A 20,143-nucleotide genomic window follows, 5' to 3' on the forward strand; every position below is an offset into this window, starting at 1 on the left:
CTTTACTAAATTTTGCATTTTAATACTGATATTAGATATTGGGGTGGGCATTGCAAGTTAATCTTGAATTAAGGTGTTGATATTGCAAAAATAATTGTGGGTTAGGATGGAAATTGTAAATGAGTCAATGACCATGTAGGTTAGTGTCAATACTCAATAGCTACATTGAACCCTTAATACCAGAATTGTTTTGCTTCCAATTAGCCCTGAAATGACCCCTTTTAAGTCTTTTAAGATTTTTAGACGATTTTAGTAATGCTGTTTGTCCCACCAGTAGAGGTCTTATCAAAATAAATCAAAATCTTATCATTTATGACATTATTCACTCTCAAAGATCAATGAATACAAATCATCCTCGATAACTTTACTGATGTCTTTTACATTCTAATTTGAAGTATCACTTGTGAATTGTCAATGTGTTTTATTTTTTCCTTGTCCTATATAAGTTTCTATCCTTTGGTTCTCTTCTTGAATTCTATGCTTTTAGGTCCTCATTTTATTTAAATTGCAGTGTTTTAATCTTTGCCTTTCAAGTTTGCAGTCAGAATTTAGTGATAAAAATTTAATTGTCATAGGGATAGAAAAATTTGATAATTTTTTTTAGAGAAAAAATTTTGATAATTGAAAGTTTGTCTTGATACACGTTAACAGTTTCTTAAAAAAAATTTAGCATGAAACTACCCTTTATCAATTGGGTCATCATCTCTCATGATCATATATTGGTTTGGTGTAATCCTTATATATGATAAGCACAATATTGATACACAAATTTTTAGCTTTTATTTTTAATGAAAAACATTCATTCTTCTACATTTATAATAGTTGATATTTTGTACATTTGTTTGTTAATTACAGGAGTATTCTTTAATTCATGGATGTCAATGAAGATTTGAGTCCTAGAGTCATGGATGCCAATGAAGATTTGAGTCCTAGAGTTGGTATGGAATTCGATACATTAAAAGATGCATGGGAATTTTGGCTAAAATATGGAAGGCAAATGGGCTTTGATGTTAGAAAGCATTACATAAATAAAAGTAAGAAAGATGGAAAGATAATATCAAGGAGATTTGTATGTGCAAAGCAGGGCATTCGAGGTCCAGAAAAAAAAGATGTGATTTGCACTCGTAACCGAGACGATACAAGGACTAATTGTCCTGTAAAGCTGTATGTTTCATTAGTGCGAGAAACTGGAAAGTATAAAGTGATTGATTTTATTGAAAAACATAATCACACTCTTCATTTATCAAAAACAGTTTATATGATGAGATCTCAACGGAAAATCTCAGAAGTTCTTGCAGGATTGATTGAGTTAGCATCCTCTTCTGGAATCAAGCCAAAAGCAGCACTTGAGTTAATGAGTAGAGAGGCTGGTGGGAGAGCTAATCTTAGATTCACTGAGATTGATCAGCAAAATTATCTTAGAACAAGACGGCAAAAAAATATGATATATGGTCAAGCTGCATGCTTATTAGGATACTTTCAGAAACAATTAACTACAAATCCGTCCTTTCAATATGCAGTACAACTAGATAATGTTGACCAGATTACAAACATTTTTTGGGCTGATGCTAGAATGATTATTGATTATGCAAATTTTGGTGATGTAATGACATTTAACACTGCATATGGTACTAATAAAGAGCTAAGACCCTTAGGGGTGTTTACCAGTTTCAATCACCATGGAGGGTTAACGGTTTTTAGGGCTGCTCTTTTATATGATGAAACTGCAGAATCATTTAAGTGGCTGTTTGAAACCTTCTTAGTTGCACATGCAAGTAAAAGGCCTAAAACAATTTTAACGGATCAAGATCCCGCAATGGCAAAGGCATTGAGTGAGGTAATGCCTAACACTTACCATGGATTATGTACTTGGCATATAATGCAAAATGGGATAAAACATTTGGGAAATTTGATGAAGGATGGTTCTTCTTTTCTTCAAGTTTTTAAAACTTGTATGTTTGAGTTTAATGATGAAATTGAATTTGAAAAAACTTGGGAGGACATGATTGACACATATGCTATACATGATCGTAGTTGGTTGGATACTATTTACAAATTGAAAGGAAAATGGGCAAAGTGTTACATGAAGAATGAATTTACATTGGGAATACGAAGCACCCAACTTAGTGAAAGCTTGAATGGAGATTTAAAAGACTACTTGAGACCTGATTTGGATGTGGCGGAATTTTTTGAACACTTTGATCGGGTGATTGAGCAAAAACGAGAAAGAGAGTTACAAGCTAAATTTAATGCAAGGCAAAAATTTCCCCAGTTGAGCTTGAAAAATTCTCCATTGTTGAAGCAAGTAGTACAAGTGTACACACCTGTAATATTTCGAATACTTCAAGATCAATATGACCTTGCATCAGCAACAAGGATAAAAAATCGCCAAGAGGACTTGTTAATGCATACATACACTATTGAGTTTATGCATAAGCCTAGTGAGTTCATAGTCTCTTATGACACTGCAGATAAGACATTTTCATGTAGTTGTCGAAAGTTTGAAATTGTTGGGATTTTATGTTGCCATGTTTTGAAAGTCTTTGACTTCCTTGATATAAAGACAATTCCTAATATGTACATTTTGAAAAGATGGACAAGAGAGGCAAAAAGTGGATGCATCTTGGATAATAGGAGAACAAATGTGGAAGAGGATGTCAACTTGAGTGTAACACAGCGATATAGAAAATTATGTCCCAAGTTGGTACGATTAGCTTCTCAAGTAGCAGACAATGAAGATGCATTTGCTTTAATAGAGAAGATGATTGAGGAATATGGAAAAAAGGTTGAAGACATTGTAGCAAAAAAAGTGGTTGGTCATTCATTGCCCCATCAAATGCCATTATGCAGCAATGCAGAAAATCTTGATCCTAACCACATTTGGAAGATTTGGTTGAAAGAGCAACAGGTCTTAAGAAAAAAGAAGGTCGCAAGGGTGGAAAAAGAAAAAAAAAGTTGGGTTGAGAAGCAAACAAAAAAAAGGGGTAGAGTTCCACTTGATGAGGTTAGCTAATAGTTTTTCAAAGTAAATTTTATTTATTTATTTTTATCTCTTGCTAAGTTTCCATTGTTTGTAAATTTTATATTGTTATGGCTAATAATATATATATATATATATTTTTTTTTTTTTTCAAGAGATTAAAGAACAAGATGAGGAAGGACTTAGCCAAATAGACAAAATTTTGATATACAAACCAAAAAAGAAAAACTGTATGTCTCTATGTGTCTATGTGAGGAAGAAATAAACAAATAGAAGAAGTATACAAAGAAAAATAGTGGGAATTGAGAGAGAGAGACAAGAATAAGAAGAAATATAAGGGGGGTACTAATTCTTTTGTATTCTTTATGCTTCTCTATGCCTTTTGTACAAATAAGAAACGTATATATAGAGAAACAAAAAAAAGCAAAGAACAAAAAAAGAATTCTATAGAAAAGAGAGAACAGTCAGAGAGAGTGAACAATAAGGAGCTGAACCTGCGGAGCAAGAGGCAAGAAAGACTGACTGAAGGACTGACTGAGTGGCTGAGACTGCAAACCAAAACTTTGTTGCTGTATATTTCAGCTCTACGTCTTAGACCAGTAACCACAAAGAAAAAAATCAAAGGCAAAGAAAAGACCAAGACTTGTATATATAATTCATGTTCTTGTTCTTCTTCTTGTTGATCTTGTTGGGTCAGAAATATATGAATGAAACAAAGAAAAGATAGAGAGAGATTGTTGGAGTTTTGCAGTTGGTATCATGCGGAGAAGGGTATTTGGTGAGTCAGTGTCAAACTGTCAAAGTCTGCTCTTATCACACGTTAATCAAGTTACCAACAATAATAAATGTACAACCCCTTCTTCGTCCTCTTCTTCAGCCATTTTCGAAGTGAAAATTCAATGAGAGAAGACGAAGTCAAATTCTGTGTTCCTCTCTCTCTCTTTCTCTTTCTCCCTTTCTTCTCCGTTTGACTTGGCCTTTTGAGTGTGTTACTGTTTTTATTTTATTTTATTATTATTATCCACAATTCTAACTTACGGTTTGCTTTGGTTATTTTTAGTTTCACACATAACAAAGGAGCTTTTACTTTGTGGGCTTTTGGAATCATTGAATGTGAATGTGTGCGGCAAATTCTTTCTTCGGGTCACCGGTCACGTTTTTCTTCCATTTTTGAAGCAGGTTGAATAAGGGGTTAGTGGGAGCATTAGCATTCCAAATTTAAGAAAAACTAGTCGTGGACCCGCGCGTTGCGCGTGATAATTTTTTTTATGATCATAATATTATTATTAATATTTTTCTATGTATTACTACTAAAGCTGCATTATATGTGTGTGTGTGTGTGTGTGTGTGTGTGACCAATATATTGCAGGATTCATGTTGATAGGAGGTTTTGGTCATGGAATTAATTTTGTACTATTAGAGATTAGTGTGCGCAATAGAATTAGGAAATTTTATTGTAGGTTTTTTTTTGAAACATAATTTCTACCATACTCAGTTGGCTAATTTGTACATTCCCAAGTCAATTGAGCACATTTTGATTGTTACATGTAATTCTTCATTTCCATAAGGGTAAGGGCATTCACGATCCCAATGACCCACTCCATTTTTCTTGCATGCTTGGTTATTTGGGATGCTAAGTATTTGTATTCCCTCATCTTTGATTCGTATAATTGCAAGTCCATATTTGCTTTTTTTCTCTTCTTCTATGTTGGCTTGAAGAAGGATTTATTTTCCCGCTTTAGTTTGATCTTGTACAAAATATTTGTGAACTCCGGCCTAAAATAGTGCTTGTTTGTTTCTAGCCCTAAAGCATTGATGAATGAGTTTTTCTTCATCCTTTCAAAGGAATAAAGGATTTTGGAGCAGTCTAGTCAGATTGATGTGGTGAAGAATTTTTTTTTGTTAGCCGATTGAATCACTTGCAACTGTTTTTTTAAAAATCAATTGGTGACAAAACATGTCAATAATCATATAATAAGGATGACACATGAACATTGTTATCATAACAATTGCAATATTGGATCCATGAAGTCAATTTTTTTTTTTTCAAAAATATAACAATGACTCTAGAACTGTGCACGACATCATTGTATAAAGTTAATCAAAAGAGAAAATATAGTACTACAATATTTTGTGCCACAATTTTGGACGTGGTAGATTGTGATTAGTAGAGAAAAAGTGGAGAGTTCATGTGAAAGTAACAAACATTAGTTATGAATTTAAATATGTGTACCTCGTTTTGTTGTTGCCTAAAAATTTTGGCGATTTTCTTCCAACATTGGAAAATATTTCGAGCAATAATTCTGTAAGTAATTCATGTTGTATGCTCATTTTTGTGATTGTGTAGAGTACTTTTGAGATATTTTTGGTTTGTATTTTTGAAGTTGTTTAGGATTGTAATTTATAGTATGGTGCTTGCTTTATGGATGAGTGAACCGTTTTAATTATTTTATTCATAATTTTTATTTTTTAGTTATAAATATATAAATTAAAGCATAAGAATACATAAATGCAAAGTTAAATAAATGTAAATTTAAAACCATCCATGATGAATATGTATAGACAATTTTTGCATTTCTAGATTTTGCATGAATTATTATTTAATTTCTAGTTATAAATATCTAAATTAAGTTGAAGAAGTTTTCCAAAAAAAAAAAAAAAAAATTAATAGATGAATATGTAAAATCCTCTCACATATTATTCTTACAACCAAAGAAGGTGCCATTTCACTCATTGGTTTACTACATGACTGATGGTCTTCATATGTGGCATAAGAGATCCTTCCTTCCCCTTCTAAATTATTTTTGAGACCGTAGCAATATTTCTTTTTATATAAGTGCCTAATATTTTGTCTAATAATAAAGAGTCCTCATAGGAACACAAAAATTCTCAACAATTTCCCAACATTATTAAATTACTTTATTACCTCACTTACACATGGGTCATTAAACAAAATTAAAGTCATATTTGTTATGGGTCCATGCAATAGCAAAGCAAAATAAATTTATGGTCAGCAAATGATGAGGGTAGCAAATAAATTAACATGTGTCCGTTACTTGCATTAATGGTAAAATAACAATTGTGGAGCAACTGAATAGCAAGTTGATTCATTTTCTTGACTGTAGTTTCATTTCTCAATCTATCAGCAAAATATATAACTTTTAAAATAGCTAAGGGATGCTCTTATCAAGACATTTCAACAGCTTCCAAATCTGTGCCTTTGAAGGCTCAACCAAGTTTTTCTCTGTCAAATTTTGTTACTCATCTGTCAAGTTTTTCTCTGTTCAAGAAGCATAGCATTAAAACACGCAGAAAGTATTTGTGTTCCAACAAAGGAAAATGTGTGAATTTTATTTATTGATTTTTTTTATGTTTCAGCATATGACAAATATTAATGCTAGAACCTAAAGGGAAAATCTAGAGTACATTAGAATCAACAAAACAACAAACTGGTAGAATTGTTACAATCTTTATCCCATTAGTTTCATTTCTCAATCTATCAGAAAAATATCTTATTCTTAAAAAAAGTAATGCATGCATTTATCAAGACATTTCTTCAGCTTCCAAATCTGCACCTTTGAAAGCTCCATCAAGTTTTTCTCTGTCAAAATTTGGTTACTCATTCCTCTACTCTCTTGACCCAAAAGAATGAAAGTGTCAGAGAGATAAGTGTAGAGAGAACATGTAAGCATATCAAACTGATCCTCTTACCCCATCTTGGTCTTCCAAATTAATTGTAAGTTAACAATTGCCAAAAATAAGACATTATATTATGTCATTTTTCCGAGTTAAATTAACATTAATGACCAAAATATTACTAAATATTAGGAGAGGCACGTACAAACCTATAGAGGAATTCTTCCAAATCTGCACCTTTGAAAGCTCTGTCAAGTTTGTTGAGTTTCACATATGTGGAAAATGATGCAAAAGATTTGACTCCAGATATTAATGGCCTTTAAACGAACTATATTCGTGAATACATCTCTGAAGTGGACTCAGTTAAAGTCAAGTTTAAGGTAAGTACTCGATTTCCTTCAAAGACAATACACTGATATAGGGAAAGTAACCTATCATAGAAACCACATTCACACAGTTCCCCAAAATGTAAATATGATCAGAAACTTGATGTATTAAACCGTGATTTGTAACAAAACCTGTATTTAGCAAACTGCTCAATGCAGACAATAAAAAAAATATCCAATAGGAAAAAAAGAAACCCAAACATTTCAAGCAAAGAGTAGTATGGCAATCAGTACATTTTTCATCAACATACATGCTTAAATATTAACAATCTCTATTCAATACATAAAAGGTGACAGATTTAATATATAGATTCGATATAGCTACATGACTGTCACACTATTTTTTTGGTTTTCCCTACCTAGAAAATCCCCACACTCCACACCACAGGACTACACAAAGAAATCAAAGTCACACTAAGTCGTTGGAATGACACAAGATATTACCCAATCCAAGAACTCGAAGTGAACGTACCCAAAAGAAGTAGTGCTCCAATTAAAAACCCAGCAGTAGCAAATTCAACACCCATATGTAATGTTGCATTGAATTTTTAAATTCCAAAAGAACTTCAAAATAAGAGCACCAGATGATGCAAAGAAGATTTTTTTTTTTTTTGAAAAGATGCTGCGGATCACTTAAAACTTGATATGCTTCCCCTAATACCTATAAACATCATAAATAATGAATGAACTTGGACTTTTAAAAATAATCTCTTAGCGTGGTTTTAATATTGTGAACAATGTTATAAGAATGGAAAAAATAAAATAAAAAATGAAGTAATAGATGACAGTGCAGGACACTTTGCATCAAGCATATGAACTTTTAATTATACTTTAAATAACATCTAAATTTGTAAGCAACTTTTGGAGTTCCATTGAAGCAAATTTATTATAAATTATCTATGAAGATAGTTGGTTGGCCAATTGAATAAAAATCTAACAAAAGCATTGTTATGCTAAGTAAATGTTCAATTCCCCAATTCACTCTATAATAATATTAAATCAATCACAAGAACCAATCAATACAGGGGAAAATATAAGATCAATTAAGTAGAGGATAGAGTGGGAACCTATAGGTAGATCACTTTCGGAAATATAAAACCACAAAAAAAAAAAAAAAAAAAAATCAAACGACAATGAGTAGCTCCTTTCTCATTAAAAAATAGTAATAAGCAATATACCGGTCAACATGAACTCAGCAATATACCAATCTTTGCTGAGTTACTGTTATCTATCAAATCATAAAAGAAAAAAAAAACATTTGAGAGGATCAAATCATAAAAGAAAAAAAAAAATTTGAGAAGAAATTAACATGGTCAAATTACACAGGTTTTGAACATATTTATCATCACCTCCATATTTGTTCTCAGTCATGGATAAAAGCAATCCGATTTCTTTTCTGCACCATGCTTTCCTCCTCTAGCTTCAATTTTTTACCAAGAACAAATGCACTTCATATGCCATTTACAATACCCAACAATAAGTAGAAAATTTTCACAGGATAAGACCCAATAAAAAAACTCAAAATGAACAGACCCAAAAGAGGTAGAGCTCCAATTAAAAAACCCNATTTTCACAGGATAAGACCCAATAAAAAAACTCAAAATGAACAGACCCAAAAGAGGTAGAGCTCCAATTAAAAAACCCACCAATAAAAAATTCAACACCCTAAGAAAAACGATTTAGAAAGTAAAAGGGGAAAAAAAATCAAGCAAAAGAACAAAGCATAAAAGAAACTGGGAATTAGAGATACCTCACCTCAATCATCCAAGTTCTGTCAATATTTATATACAATGAGGAGAGTAAAACAGGAAGGAAGGGAGACAGAAAGGCTGTCGTTATAAGGGAGAGAGGCTGCCGTGAAATAAGTGTGAAACCGTAGAACAAAAGGTGGGGAAGGAACTAAATGTGTGTGAGAAAGAGGTGGGGAAGGGGAAGGAACAAAATATGAAACGGTGAAACTGAAACAGAACGTGGGAGAGAGGAATGAAAGTTGTAACCGTGAAAATAGAGTTTCAGAAAGGGTTTTAGTTGAAAAGGCTTTGGGTTTGGGCTTTATGGTGAAATTAAATTTATAAGAAGTGGGATTTAAGTGAAGATAGGGCTGTAAAATATTTTATATTTATTAGTATTTTAAAATTGTCAAAAACTATTTTAAAATCTATATAAAAGATGATGGAAATGACATGGCTGCTGATATGGCACAACGTGAGCGCAGCAACATTAAATTCTACGCTTCAGCTTTTAGTATTATATAGATTTGAAATTTTAAGCCCAAAATCATATGTATTGGGGAATGTTAAATAGCAGTATTGTAAATTTTTTTGCAATACTGTAGAGAGAGAAGAGAAATGAGAGAGAAAAGATATAATTTTGAGAAATATTATTTTATTATGTAGATATATTATTTTAATGAGTAAAAGAGGGAAGTAGAAGTTTGGAATGTGGAGATATTGTAAAATGGTATGGTATAATGATAAAGTGGTTTTTTAGAATTGTAAAATAGAGTAGTATTGGAATTTTCCAATGCTAATGCTCCAATGGGATCATATAAGAACTTTTTGTTTTTACATGCTGTAATATTTAGGTAGTGTTTCTATAAATTGTTGCAAAAAGGTGTTTTAAGTTTAAAATGATCGTTTGTAAAAATAAATAAATAAAGCTATGAGGAAATATTGTTGCGAAATGGAATTTTGGGCTTTAAAAACACACGTTTAAATTCTCAAAATGCTTAATCAAATAGACTCTTAACAACCCATATAAAAACATGTAAAACATAAAATGATTGGAATAAAAATATATACTATTTTTTTTAGGAATATATATATATATATATTAGCTTTTAATTTATGTATATACACATATCTAGAGGAGGTCCATTACATATACATAATTAGTTTTCTTAATAAAGGAGAACCAACTATGTGCCTAAGCTCCCACTTTTTCTTCTTCTTTTTACAGATAATTTGACCATTGACCATTGACAATTGAGAATGAAGGATTTAACCCTAGATACGTATAGTGAAAATACTAAAAAGTGTCAATTGAGTTTCAAGCCTCTTAATTATTCAATTTATATCACAATATACTATTATTTTTTTAAATGAAGACCAATATTTTGGTCTTGATTGAATATAGTTAAATAATGTTTTACAGCTCAGCATTAACTAATATTAGATTGACCCCATTCTCTTCCAAAAATAAAAGAAACTGACCCCATCCGTGCATCATAAAATAAACAGGTAGGTTGGAAAGGATTTTGATTTCTCAACTACAAGTGGGAGGGTATGATAAAAGATTAGGTAAAATGTAATTGGATTAATGAAAAATTTTAAACTTAAGAAACATTTTTTATGGTTGAAAAATGAAAAAGACTTCCCCCTATTCAATTTTTTTATTTAAAAAAAAGAAGAAAAAAAGACTTCTTCCTTCCCAAACAGACTTCACCCATTCTTCTTCCTAAAATGTCACCACAAGATTGTGTGTAGAACAGAACAAAAGTCATGCCCACATGGATTAGTACAAGGCTCTAAGCAATAAAAAATAATTAATTTTTTTACCCAAAAAAAAAAAAGTATAATTAACATGGTCATTTGGGTGGTTAAGTATTTTGATTAGAATAACCCAATTTTTTGGTGAAAACGTTCCCAACCGATCTGATAGGACATAAGCTTTTCACTAAATGCAAATGGCCCACAAAACTCCTATTTACCACTAAATATATGATACAGGCAAAATGTTGATCGTGTTCTCCTAAAAGGAATTTCTTTTTTTGGGTTCATACTCTAACAAAAAAGGGGTAGTCATAGAAGAAAAAACACAAAACAAAAAAGGGTAGCCCCAAAAGCATATTAGGAACTAGATTTTCAATTCCAATGAGCTGGGATGTTTTATTTTTTCTTGGAAAAGGTTTGCATGTAAACACTTTGCACGTTTGAAAAGATAAGAATAGGATTTGAAAATGTGCTCAAATTGACAATAAGGTATTAAAGTAACATTGAAAAGAAAAAAAATACATGTGAGTAGGTTGGGATGCAAAATGCCAGTCCTGCTTGACCCATCTTGTCCCTTTTTGTGTTGCACAAGTTTTTACCATTTTAAATAGGGGATGGAACTGTGACAAGTTGAATAGTATTCTACCTAAGTGTGAATTAATCACTTTTGTTTTTAAAGCCTTAAATCCACCAATGATCCTGTAATATAATATAAAATAACTGGTCACTAACCAGTGTAATACAAAGAAAGTTCGAAAAATGAAGTAATGATAAATAAAAAGTTAAATTAAAGAATTTATAAAAATGAACACACATAATTTAATTATAATTTTTTTTAAAAAAGATCAATCCTAATTTATTTTGATTTTATCTAGAAAGAAAGTAATATAATTTTAACACTACTTGTAAGTTGTAACTGAAAAAACCAAATTAACCAAATATATATTAGAATGATAGTGAAAATTTTTAGTTTTTCAAAAACTTAGGTAGCAAGTTAAGAGGAAATCAACTAGAAGTGGACATTGATATACAGAGATATAGACTAAAGCCAGGATAGTTCAGCCAACTAAGACTTATTTCCCAAATGATTCAGGTCAGCTCATGAGTCCTTTTTCCAGGTTTCCAACTAATCTGGCAAAACAATTCGATAAAAAATTTCATAAGATTTGAAACCTGCCAAACAAAACGAGTACATCTCATAGAAGTGTAAACTATTATTTTGAGCAACTGATGAAACAAAACATGTTGGAGTAATGCTGTCAGAGCAACAAGCATACAATATCCACCTTTCAAAGTTAACCTTCAGTTTAGAACTTCAAAAATAGACCTAAAATTCAAATACTACAAGAAAATTAAACAATTTAGTTTAAAAACATTTTAGGAACTTGATTTTCAATTCCAATGAGCTGGGACGTTTTTTTTTTCTTGGAAAAAGTTTGCATGTAAAAAGTTTGCACGTTTGAAAAGATTAGAATAGGGTTTGAAAATGTGCTCAAATTGACAATAAAAAAGGGGTAGTCAGATAAGAAAAAACACAACAAAAAAGGGTAGGCCCAAAAGCATTTTAGGAACTTGATTTTCAATACCAATGAGCTGGGATTTTTTTTTTCTTGGAAAAAGATTGCATGTAAACACTTTGCACGTTTGAAAAGATTAGAATAGGATTTAAAAATGTGCTCAAATTGACAATAAATTATTAAAGTAACATTGGAAAAAAAAAAAAAAAAACATGTGAGTAGGTTGGGGAAAATGACAGTGCTGCTACTTGACCCATCTTGTCCCTTTTTGTGTTGCACAAGTTTTTTCCATTTTAAAGAGGGGATGGAACTGTGACAAGTTGATTATTATTCTATCTAGGTGTGAATTAATCACTTTTGTTGCTAAAGCCTTAAATCCAATATAAAATAATTTAAATCCAATATAAAATAACTAGCCACTAACCAATGTAATATAAAGAAAATTCAAAAAATGAAGTATTGTTAAATAAAAAATTAAATTAAAGAACTTGTAGAAATGAACATACATAATTTAATTATATATATATATATATATATATATATATATTTTAAAAGATCAATCCTAATTTATTTTGATTTTATCTAGAAAGAAACTAATATAATTTTAACACACTACTTGTAACTCAAAAAACCAAATTAACCAAATATATATTAGAATGATAGTGAAAAATTTTGGTTTTTCAAAAGCTTAGGTAACAAGTTTATTAGAGGAAATCAACTAGGAGTTTGTTTGAAATCTACTTATTTTGCTGAAAGTGAAAACTTTTTGCTGAAAGTAATGTAGCTAAAAATAAAAGTTAACTGAAATAGTATAGTGAAACCCATAAATAGTACCAAAAAGTGTAGTGAGACCTTATAAATAGTAGCAAAAATAAGCTGAATAGTAAAACAAATTGGCAAAATTAATCATGCCAAACAAACACTAGAAGTGGACATTGAAATACAGAGATATAGACTAAAGCCAAAATAGTTCAGCCAACTAAGACTTATTAATTTCCCAAATGATTCAGGTCAGCTCATGAGTCCTTTTTCCAGGTTTCCAACTAATCCGGCAAAACAATTTGATAAAAAAATTCATAAGATTTGAAACCTGCCAAACAAAACCAGTCCATCTCATAGAAGTGTAAACTATTATTATGAGCAACTGATGAAACAAAACATGTTGGAGTAATGCTGTTATAGCAACAAGCATACAATATCCACCTTTCAAAGTTAACCTTCAGTTTAGAACTTCAGAAATAGACCTCTGAAGGTAAAATTTAAATACTGCAAAGAAACTTAAAAACGATTTTTGGACTAGTTTCAGAATCAACAGAATAAGTTTTCTCTAAAACGCAAGAACTTTTAATCAGTATTGTCTTCTCTTCCGGTAGTCTTACTACTCTAAGCATGAATCCCTCTATGAAGACTGACCAAGCGAGTTGAAGTATCGATTTGGGATCCCCTCACAGCTGAACCACTCTGATAAGCACTCCTCCCTGACCCTCCATATGCAGCGCCTTGATACCGTGTACCCTGGTAGCCACCACCTCGTGACTGACCCGTCCGGTCCCTTGAATACCCGCCTCCAGCAGCTTGGCTTAGTGGGAAAGGTCTCCCTCCACCACCATATCCTGTGCGCCCAGTGCCACCACCTTGTCTTCCCTGAGTGAAAGACAAGTTTTCTTGCCACCTACCTCCAGGAGCAGCTGTTCCAGCAGCATAATCCTGGTTCTCTCTCCGCCTCTGAGGCAGATCCAAACTACCACCACCTAGCCTTGCTTCTATCGCTCTCTCATTACTGTCTGCGAGGACGGAGAGCTTCTCTGTAAACTGGAATGCCAGAGCTTGCAACCTAGTGTGCTCAACATCATGGAAAACGATGCACTGAGTTGGCTGATCCCAACTTGCATGGAGCTCCTCGTTGATCATCATCTTGCTGACAATACTGTGAGTCTGGGCATCTGAGAGGTCAAACAGTTTGGTGAGCTGGTCCAAGCTCAGGGAATCATAAGATGAGGAATAAGTAAATAGGTAGGTCCTCAGAGCCTCTTCCTTGATCTTAGCCTTGAGCATCGCAAGTACATTCTCTCGATTCCTTAGAAGCTTCCATGCATCAAGGGACTTGATGACATCAAATGCCTTCTCAAAATCTCCCTTGCTAAGGGCCCTGGAGGCAGCCATTATGTGGTCTCTGACATTTTCTGGGGGACCTGTAAATGTTTGCCTCTCACTCACCTCAAGCAACCGTCGGAAAGTCTTACTTATGACCTTGCGTTTTGCATCATGAATGTTAGCTGCCATGTTGGGTACTTCCAGCAGCATAGCACAGATCAGATGGACAGCCTCCAGGAGCTCAAGATTTATGTGCATATGGTATGGCATTTGGCGTCTCCTTTCAATCCTTTCCTGTTGTTTTTGTGCAGGGGACAATTACAACAGTGAGTCCATGGAACATACACGTGCACACTTACATAACATAGATGTACAGAAGCTAATCCAACAACAATATTTACAAGAAAAGATGCGCAATTTTTAATTCCATATGGAATAACCAACAAATAAGTCTCATACAACACATTCTACACAGCCTGCAAGCTTTCATTATCATACACAAGATGAATGAAATCAAACCAGCAGAACTGCAGCTAACCTCACATCAAAATCTACATTCAATTTTTTTATTAACCTTAAATGTAATGGCTATATCATACAGTCACATCATCATATATTACCTTTACTCCTCCATCATCTCATCACATGATTCACATTGTAGCCTTTTTTGTATGATGTACCATGATGTGTGCATGTATGTGTAAACAATTAAAATCCAAATAGCAGTTGGACAAAACCTCACATAGTATGAAAGGTACACAATCATACTACATCAACCATGGTCCAAGCATTTTTTTTTTTTCTCAAAAAAATAAAAAAAATAAAAAATAAAAAGGTCCAAGCAATTTACAAGTTTCTAACTTTTTCTTTCTTTTTTTTTATTTTTTATTTTTATTTTTTTTTTTAATTTGATTTAAGAAAAGAGTACCAAATAATTATAAATGTATATATGAGACAGAAAGCAAACATCAGTACCTGTTCTGGAGTCTTCTCATGATATCGGCTTTGCGAAACACCTTGTGCAAGCAACTCCTTTACCCTTCCACCAGAATATAGTTCAGAAAGGCAGCCATGGCCCTCTGTAATTAATCCAACCCGGAATGCACATAGACCAAGTTGGGCCATAGCTCTATTGAAAAGGATCTGTGTTGATATGTCCATATGCTGAATACTTTCCTGTAAGTGACTCATTAGCAGCAAGTCACGTGAAGTCGAAAACTCGTCTAGGAGAGCATGGTGGTAAATATCACATAGCATACTTCTTGCCTTAGTCCGCTCATCCCCAAACTTGTAGATGAGGGACACCAAAAAATCCATGTGAGTCCTGCTATTCGTTGGAAAGGTGGCTTTCCGAGGCACAAGCTCTGGTGTAACAACAAATGCAGATGGCCCCCTACTTTCCTCAATCACTTTAGGCTCCTCACCTGCTTCTCCATTATCTCCATCTCCTGTCTGCTCAGCCAGTTTTCTCATGGCATCATAAACCTCTTGTGGCTTATAATAGATGAGTTCAACCCGCTTTAATGCAACCTTTGCAGCAGCTTTGAGGTTCCCAACCCGTTCTAAATAATCCTGGACATTTTGAGCAAGAACTGAAAACATGGGCTCATCCCTGAGTCTCTCAACATACTCACGAGTGTGGGGATCAATGCATTGCAAGCTCTTGAAAAACTCAGTGTCTATCTTTTCAACAAAGGCAACCAAGTTTCCCCAAACCCGGATAGTACCGTTATATTCTGGTCCCTTCTGGGTTTCATTCTCATCAGGTTCCACCATATCATCTACCACAATGTTGGGATACTGGACAAGAATGTCCAATATCACAAGCATGTTCTGCACGCATTTCTTCCATACATTTATAGGCATGTAGCCATTGAGTCCTGGATTGACGTCAAATTGTGCCGAGACAACACTAAATAGAATTTCCAGTTTTTGAGCAGGGGTCTTAGCAACCTTGGTCAAAAAAGTAAGCTGCTCAACCTGCTCAAATCTTCCAGTTCCTTTCCTACCCCGAGCAGCCACAACCTCCTTGAATTTCTTGTTAACTGTATCCCATGTAATCTCACTAGGATTCTTGAATTGCTTATCCATGAGCTTATCTTTCTTGCTCATCTTCTTCTCCCACTGTCCATCATCATCATCTTGGCTATCCCCAAACTTGTCATCATCATCATCATCCTCGTCCTCAGAATCTTTGAATTCAATTTTTGTCGGATCCTCTTCAATCTCCGAATCAGTTTCTTCATCCTCATCTTCATCCTCATCCTCGTCCCTTTCCTCCTCACTCTCAAGATTTTCTCTACACTTAATAATCATATCCTCATATTGTTTGTTGTTTTTCTTCAGCTTTTGTTTCATTGAGTTCAAGGCCTTGGCATTGCTGCTGCTCATCTTCTTCTTTGCATCCTTGTTTGCCAAAGTCTGACTCAGGAAGTCCTCCAGCATCACAAGTGTTTTTATGTAAAGGTTAGGGACCTTTTCAGACTCTGTGACACGCATGACTTTCTCCAGCTGCTTGTTTATCTTGTCAAAGCTTTCCTGCAAGCTAACCCAGTCATTTATTTTCATCGCATTCTTCATCTGATCAACCGTGGCTGACATTTCCTCAAAGCGCTTATCTTTTGCAGACCTGACAACCCGCTTTTTGCCATCGGAGTCATCGCCATCACTGTCATTCCCATCATCAATATATTTATTTTTCATGTTATTACCTACGTTGCCAGCGTCAGCAGACACCTCATTCTCAATCTCGTCACCATAATCACTATCATCATCTTCAGAATCACTACCACCCTGTCAACAGCAAAAAATAATAATAATAACAGTTAATAACAACCTTTATCAAAACTGGTTCTCAAAGTTTGAACATAATACAGAATAGAGTAATTGAGACGAGCAAGGCATCTAAATAAAAAGTAAGAACCTGGGACGTCCAAAAACGCGAAGCCATCTCAGAAATTGGTTAAATCCAACAGGCTATAAAGCTCCAGAAACTGCATTTTAAACAAAAACCAAACAAAATTTCAGATACTTCAGTGAATTAACATATCAGATTCAAGTGTCTTAACAAGATAAAGCACTTAAACCCCACAAAAAGAGTCGGTCGGGCCAAAACAGTTAAAAACACAAAAGGGTCCTATGGTTTTTGGGAAAAAAATATTATAAATTTAAACAAGTTAATGCTCTTACAGTTTTACGTTCTTACCATCCACATAAAATACACATTAACCAAAACACACACACACAACTCAACTGGGACTATCTATGTGAATCTGAGCAAAAGAGCATCAGACACTGAAAATCAAAAGTACACCTTTATATAATAAAACCGATTCAACAAAACCCAACAACCATATACTCTCAATTTTTCAGGTACAACAATGAAATCAGAAGTTTGATAATTCATACTAAGCCTCTGGAAAATCCAGATAATGCAAACAAAACAAAAAAAAAAAAAAATCCTTAATTATATTAATAAACAAAAAAAATAAAACAATAACAAAAAACAAAACACGCACACATACATAGAACAAAAACTAAAACAAATCTTTCATGGTTACCTGTTGTGTTTGTGGCGATGTTGCTGGCTGCGGCGCTGAGAGAAACAAAAGGGTGCGTTCGTAGAGTCAATAGAGGTTACGGAAGTGTTTTAGTCTTTTATTCTGGATGGGCTGGGCTTTGTTTAGCCCAATGCCCAACCTAAATTTTAGGTTATTAGTTTTGTTTTTAATTTTTAACGTTTCACTAAAAAATAAAAAGTTTTACGTACTTTTATTTTTAGGAAATACGCAAAATTAAAGTAACTTTATTGTGGTTTCTATTTAGTTCAATTGGTAAAAAAATTTATAGTTACATAAGAGATTTAGGGTTCAATGCTCGTTTATATTAAAAACCGATTGGTGTCTTAATTTGATAATAAGTTATCATCATAAGCGAACATCATATATTGAAACTTTCTTTAAAAAAATGATTCTATTCTAATTTGAAATTACTAAAAAAAAATAAAAATGACCAAATTACAATGTAACCAATCATTTACAAAATCAAATTAGTGTAATTGTTATGGAAGTATGGTCAAAGCCTATTCTTTATAAACATGTAAATGTGTAATTATGAATGCATTGTAAAACTCAAACATTTTTTCATATTAAAAAAATGGTAATTTTGTCAATTATATTGGACAGTAAAAAAAATCTAATTATAAAACAATATTTAATAATCTAATTTGTTTTAGAATTCATTTTTTTTAATTCTTTATCTCTCTTATTTTTCTTCTTCATCCACCAAGTAGTCATAACCTTCCAAAGCCAACTATTTATAGCAAATAAAAGGAGAGACTGCAAGGAAGGAGAAAGAGTGTTTGAGTGAAAATAATAATAATTAAATTTAAAAATCATAACAAGAGCTATAGTTCTCTTGTAATAGCTTTTGCAAACTTTTTGAATAGTATGCATGACCAATATTGTAGGGATTTTTTTTCCCTTTTTGGAGTTTGATTAATAGGATCCATTTTAGAGTTTTAGGTATTTTACTTTACATAATCAAATGAAAATGCTTTTACAGTATAATTCTTTGTTGTAGAATGTTATTTCTTTTCTTTTTACACAACCTCTCAATGTCAACCTAAATGAAATATGATAAAAATAAATAAAAAATTGAACATGTGTTAAATTACCAATTCTCCCTAAATTTATTTTGCTTTAATTCAACGCATGGATCATATTAAATCAAATTCTGTTGAAGATAAAAATAAAGCTCCAACTCTAAATTGATAGTATGGCTTTTAAAGTTTATACTTTATATGGTTTAATTTCAAATGTTTGCCAAGCTATATAGATATGGATAAACTGTATATATAGTAGATAAGCTTATTACATTTTCTATTATAATCTCCCTTTCAAATATCTTGCTTGTAACAATGTTATTCAAACAAGAGAGCTTTGCAAATGATTGGAAGGCTCCATATATATATATATATATGACATTTTCTTTTTCTTTTTCTTTTTTTAGAAACAAATACATATACATACAAGAGAGAGAAAGAAAAGAGTTTTAGCACAAAAGCATGCCACAAATTTCATTCAGAAACCATGGTAGCTTTTAAGAAAGTGTAGGATAAATTATATTACACATAACATACTCTCTTTTATAAGTTAGAATAACAATCTATATCCTTATGTGATTGCTTTTTATTTTATGCCCTTAAAGAAATTTCATGAGTGGCTCTCCCTTAATAAATCTCCAACTATTTCTGTTTCATGTACCATTTTTTAAGGATCCAACTTCGTTCCAAGTTTGTTTCATGTGCCATTTTTTAAGGATCCAACTTTGTTCCAAGTTTTATAACTAATAATTCTTATACTCTCTAGTTTGTAACTAATAATTCTTATACTTTCTAGTTTGTTCAAAAGATTTTTTTTTAAATCAGAACCTGTACCTATATTATGGGCCTACATTACGTAGTCCATATTCAAATGATTAAAATTCTTAAGAAAAATGGTAAAGTTACAAACTATTTTATAAATTATTTTATAAACAGCTGGCATGGTGAATGATTATGAATTAAAAAAAAATGATGTTAATGGTGGGTCTAAATGAAATCCACTAAAAATTTGCTACATTAATAATTTCTAAAAATATTGTAGATTAGTCTATAACTATAACATTACTCAATTCTTAATCACATGATTAAATTGAGAAGGCAATGCTACAACTCACAAGGAAAAGGAAAAGGACATGAAGGTAAAAGATGATCCAATCTTTCTGCCTTAATTGTCTCTCCTCCAATAACTCACATTTGCTTAATCTACTTTGACAGTTTCTCTTTTTGAGCAGTTTACTCTTTCTACAATTGAAATGTTCATCCTCAGTTAATTTATCATCCATGAATGTAATAATATAATTGAAGAATAATGCTACAGTCACAAACTATTTTACAACATTTTTACAAAATATTGATGTGGCCAAACTTTTATTAGTTTTCATTTAAATCCACCATTAATATCACTTTTTCATTTACCAATAATCATTCACTACATC

At 32.5% G+C, this 20,143-nt stretch overlaps 2 protein-coding genes across 2 annotated transcripts; one reads left to right on the forward strand and one right to left on the reverse strand.

Moving 5' to 3' along the window:
• The first annotated feature begins 871 nt into the window (after positions 1-871).
• Positions 872-3,013, forward strand: LOC112026172 (protein FAR1-RELATED SEQUENCE 5-like). Its single transcript, XM_024058858.2, has one exon. The coding sequence runs from the start codon at positions 872-874 to the stop codon at positions 3,011-3,013; it is 2,142 nt and encodes a 713-aa protein (XP_023914626.2).
• Positions 3,014-13,123: 10,110 nt separating this feature from the next.
• On the reverse strand, positions 13,124-17,775 carry LOC136065831 (eukaryotic translation initiation factor 3 subunit C-like). Its single transcript, XM_065769553.1, has 4 exons — positions 17,665-17,775; positions 17,028-17,097; positions 15,080-16,897; positions 13,124-14,398 (listed from the first exon to the last, which is right to left on the reverse strand). The coding sequence occupies exons 2-4, from the start codon at positions 17,052-17,054 to the stop codon at positions 13,394-13,396; spliced, it is 2,850 nt and encodes a 949-aa protein (XP_065625625.1). The 5' UTR covers positions 17,055-17,097; positions 17,665-17,775; the 3' UTR covers positions 13,124-13,393.
• Between the last annotated feature and the right edge of the window lie 2,368 nt (positions 17,776-20,143).

Source organism: Quercus suber, unplaced genomic scaffold (genome assembly GCF_002906115.3).
Source record: "Quercus suber isolate HL8 unplaced genomic scaffold, Cork oak 2.0 scaffold_1201, whole genome shotgun sequence".
In the NCBI taxonomy this organism is placed as follows: domain Eukaryota; kingdom Viridiplantae; phylum Streptophyta; class Magnoliopsida; order Fagales; family Fagaceae; genus Quercus; species Quercus suber.

Excerpts from the sequence above, each read along its gene's own strand:
- LOC112026172 (XM_024058858.2), top strand. The coding sequence starts at position 872 with ATGGATGTCAATGAAGATTTGAGTCCTAGAGTCATGGATGCCAATGAA.
- LOC136065831 (XM_065769553.1), bottom strand. The coding sequence starts at position 17,054 with ATGGCTTCGCGTTTTTGGACGTCCCAG. Across the intron at positions 16,898-17,027 it reads CGCGTTTTTGGACGTCCCAG|GGTGGTAGTGATTCTGAAGA; the intron begins GTTCTTACTTTT and ends TGCTGTTGACAG. Across the intron at positions 14,399-15,079 it reads ATGAGAAGACTCCAGAACAG|GAAAGGATTGAAAGGAGACG; the intron begins GTACTGATGTTT and ends CAAAAACAACAG.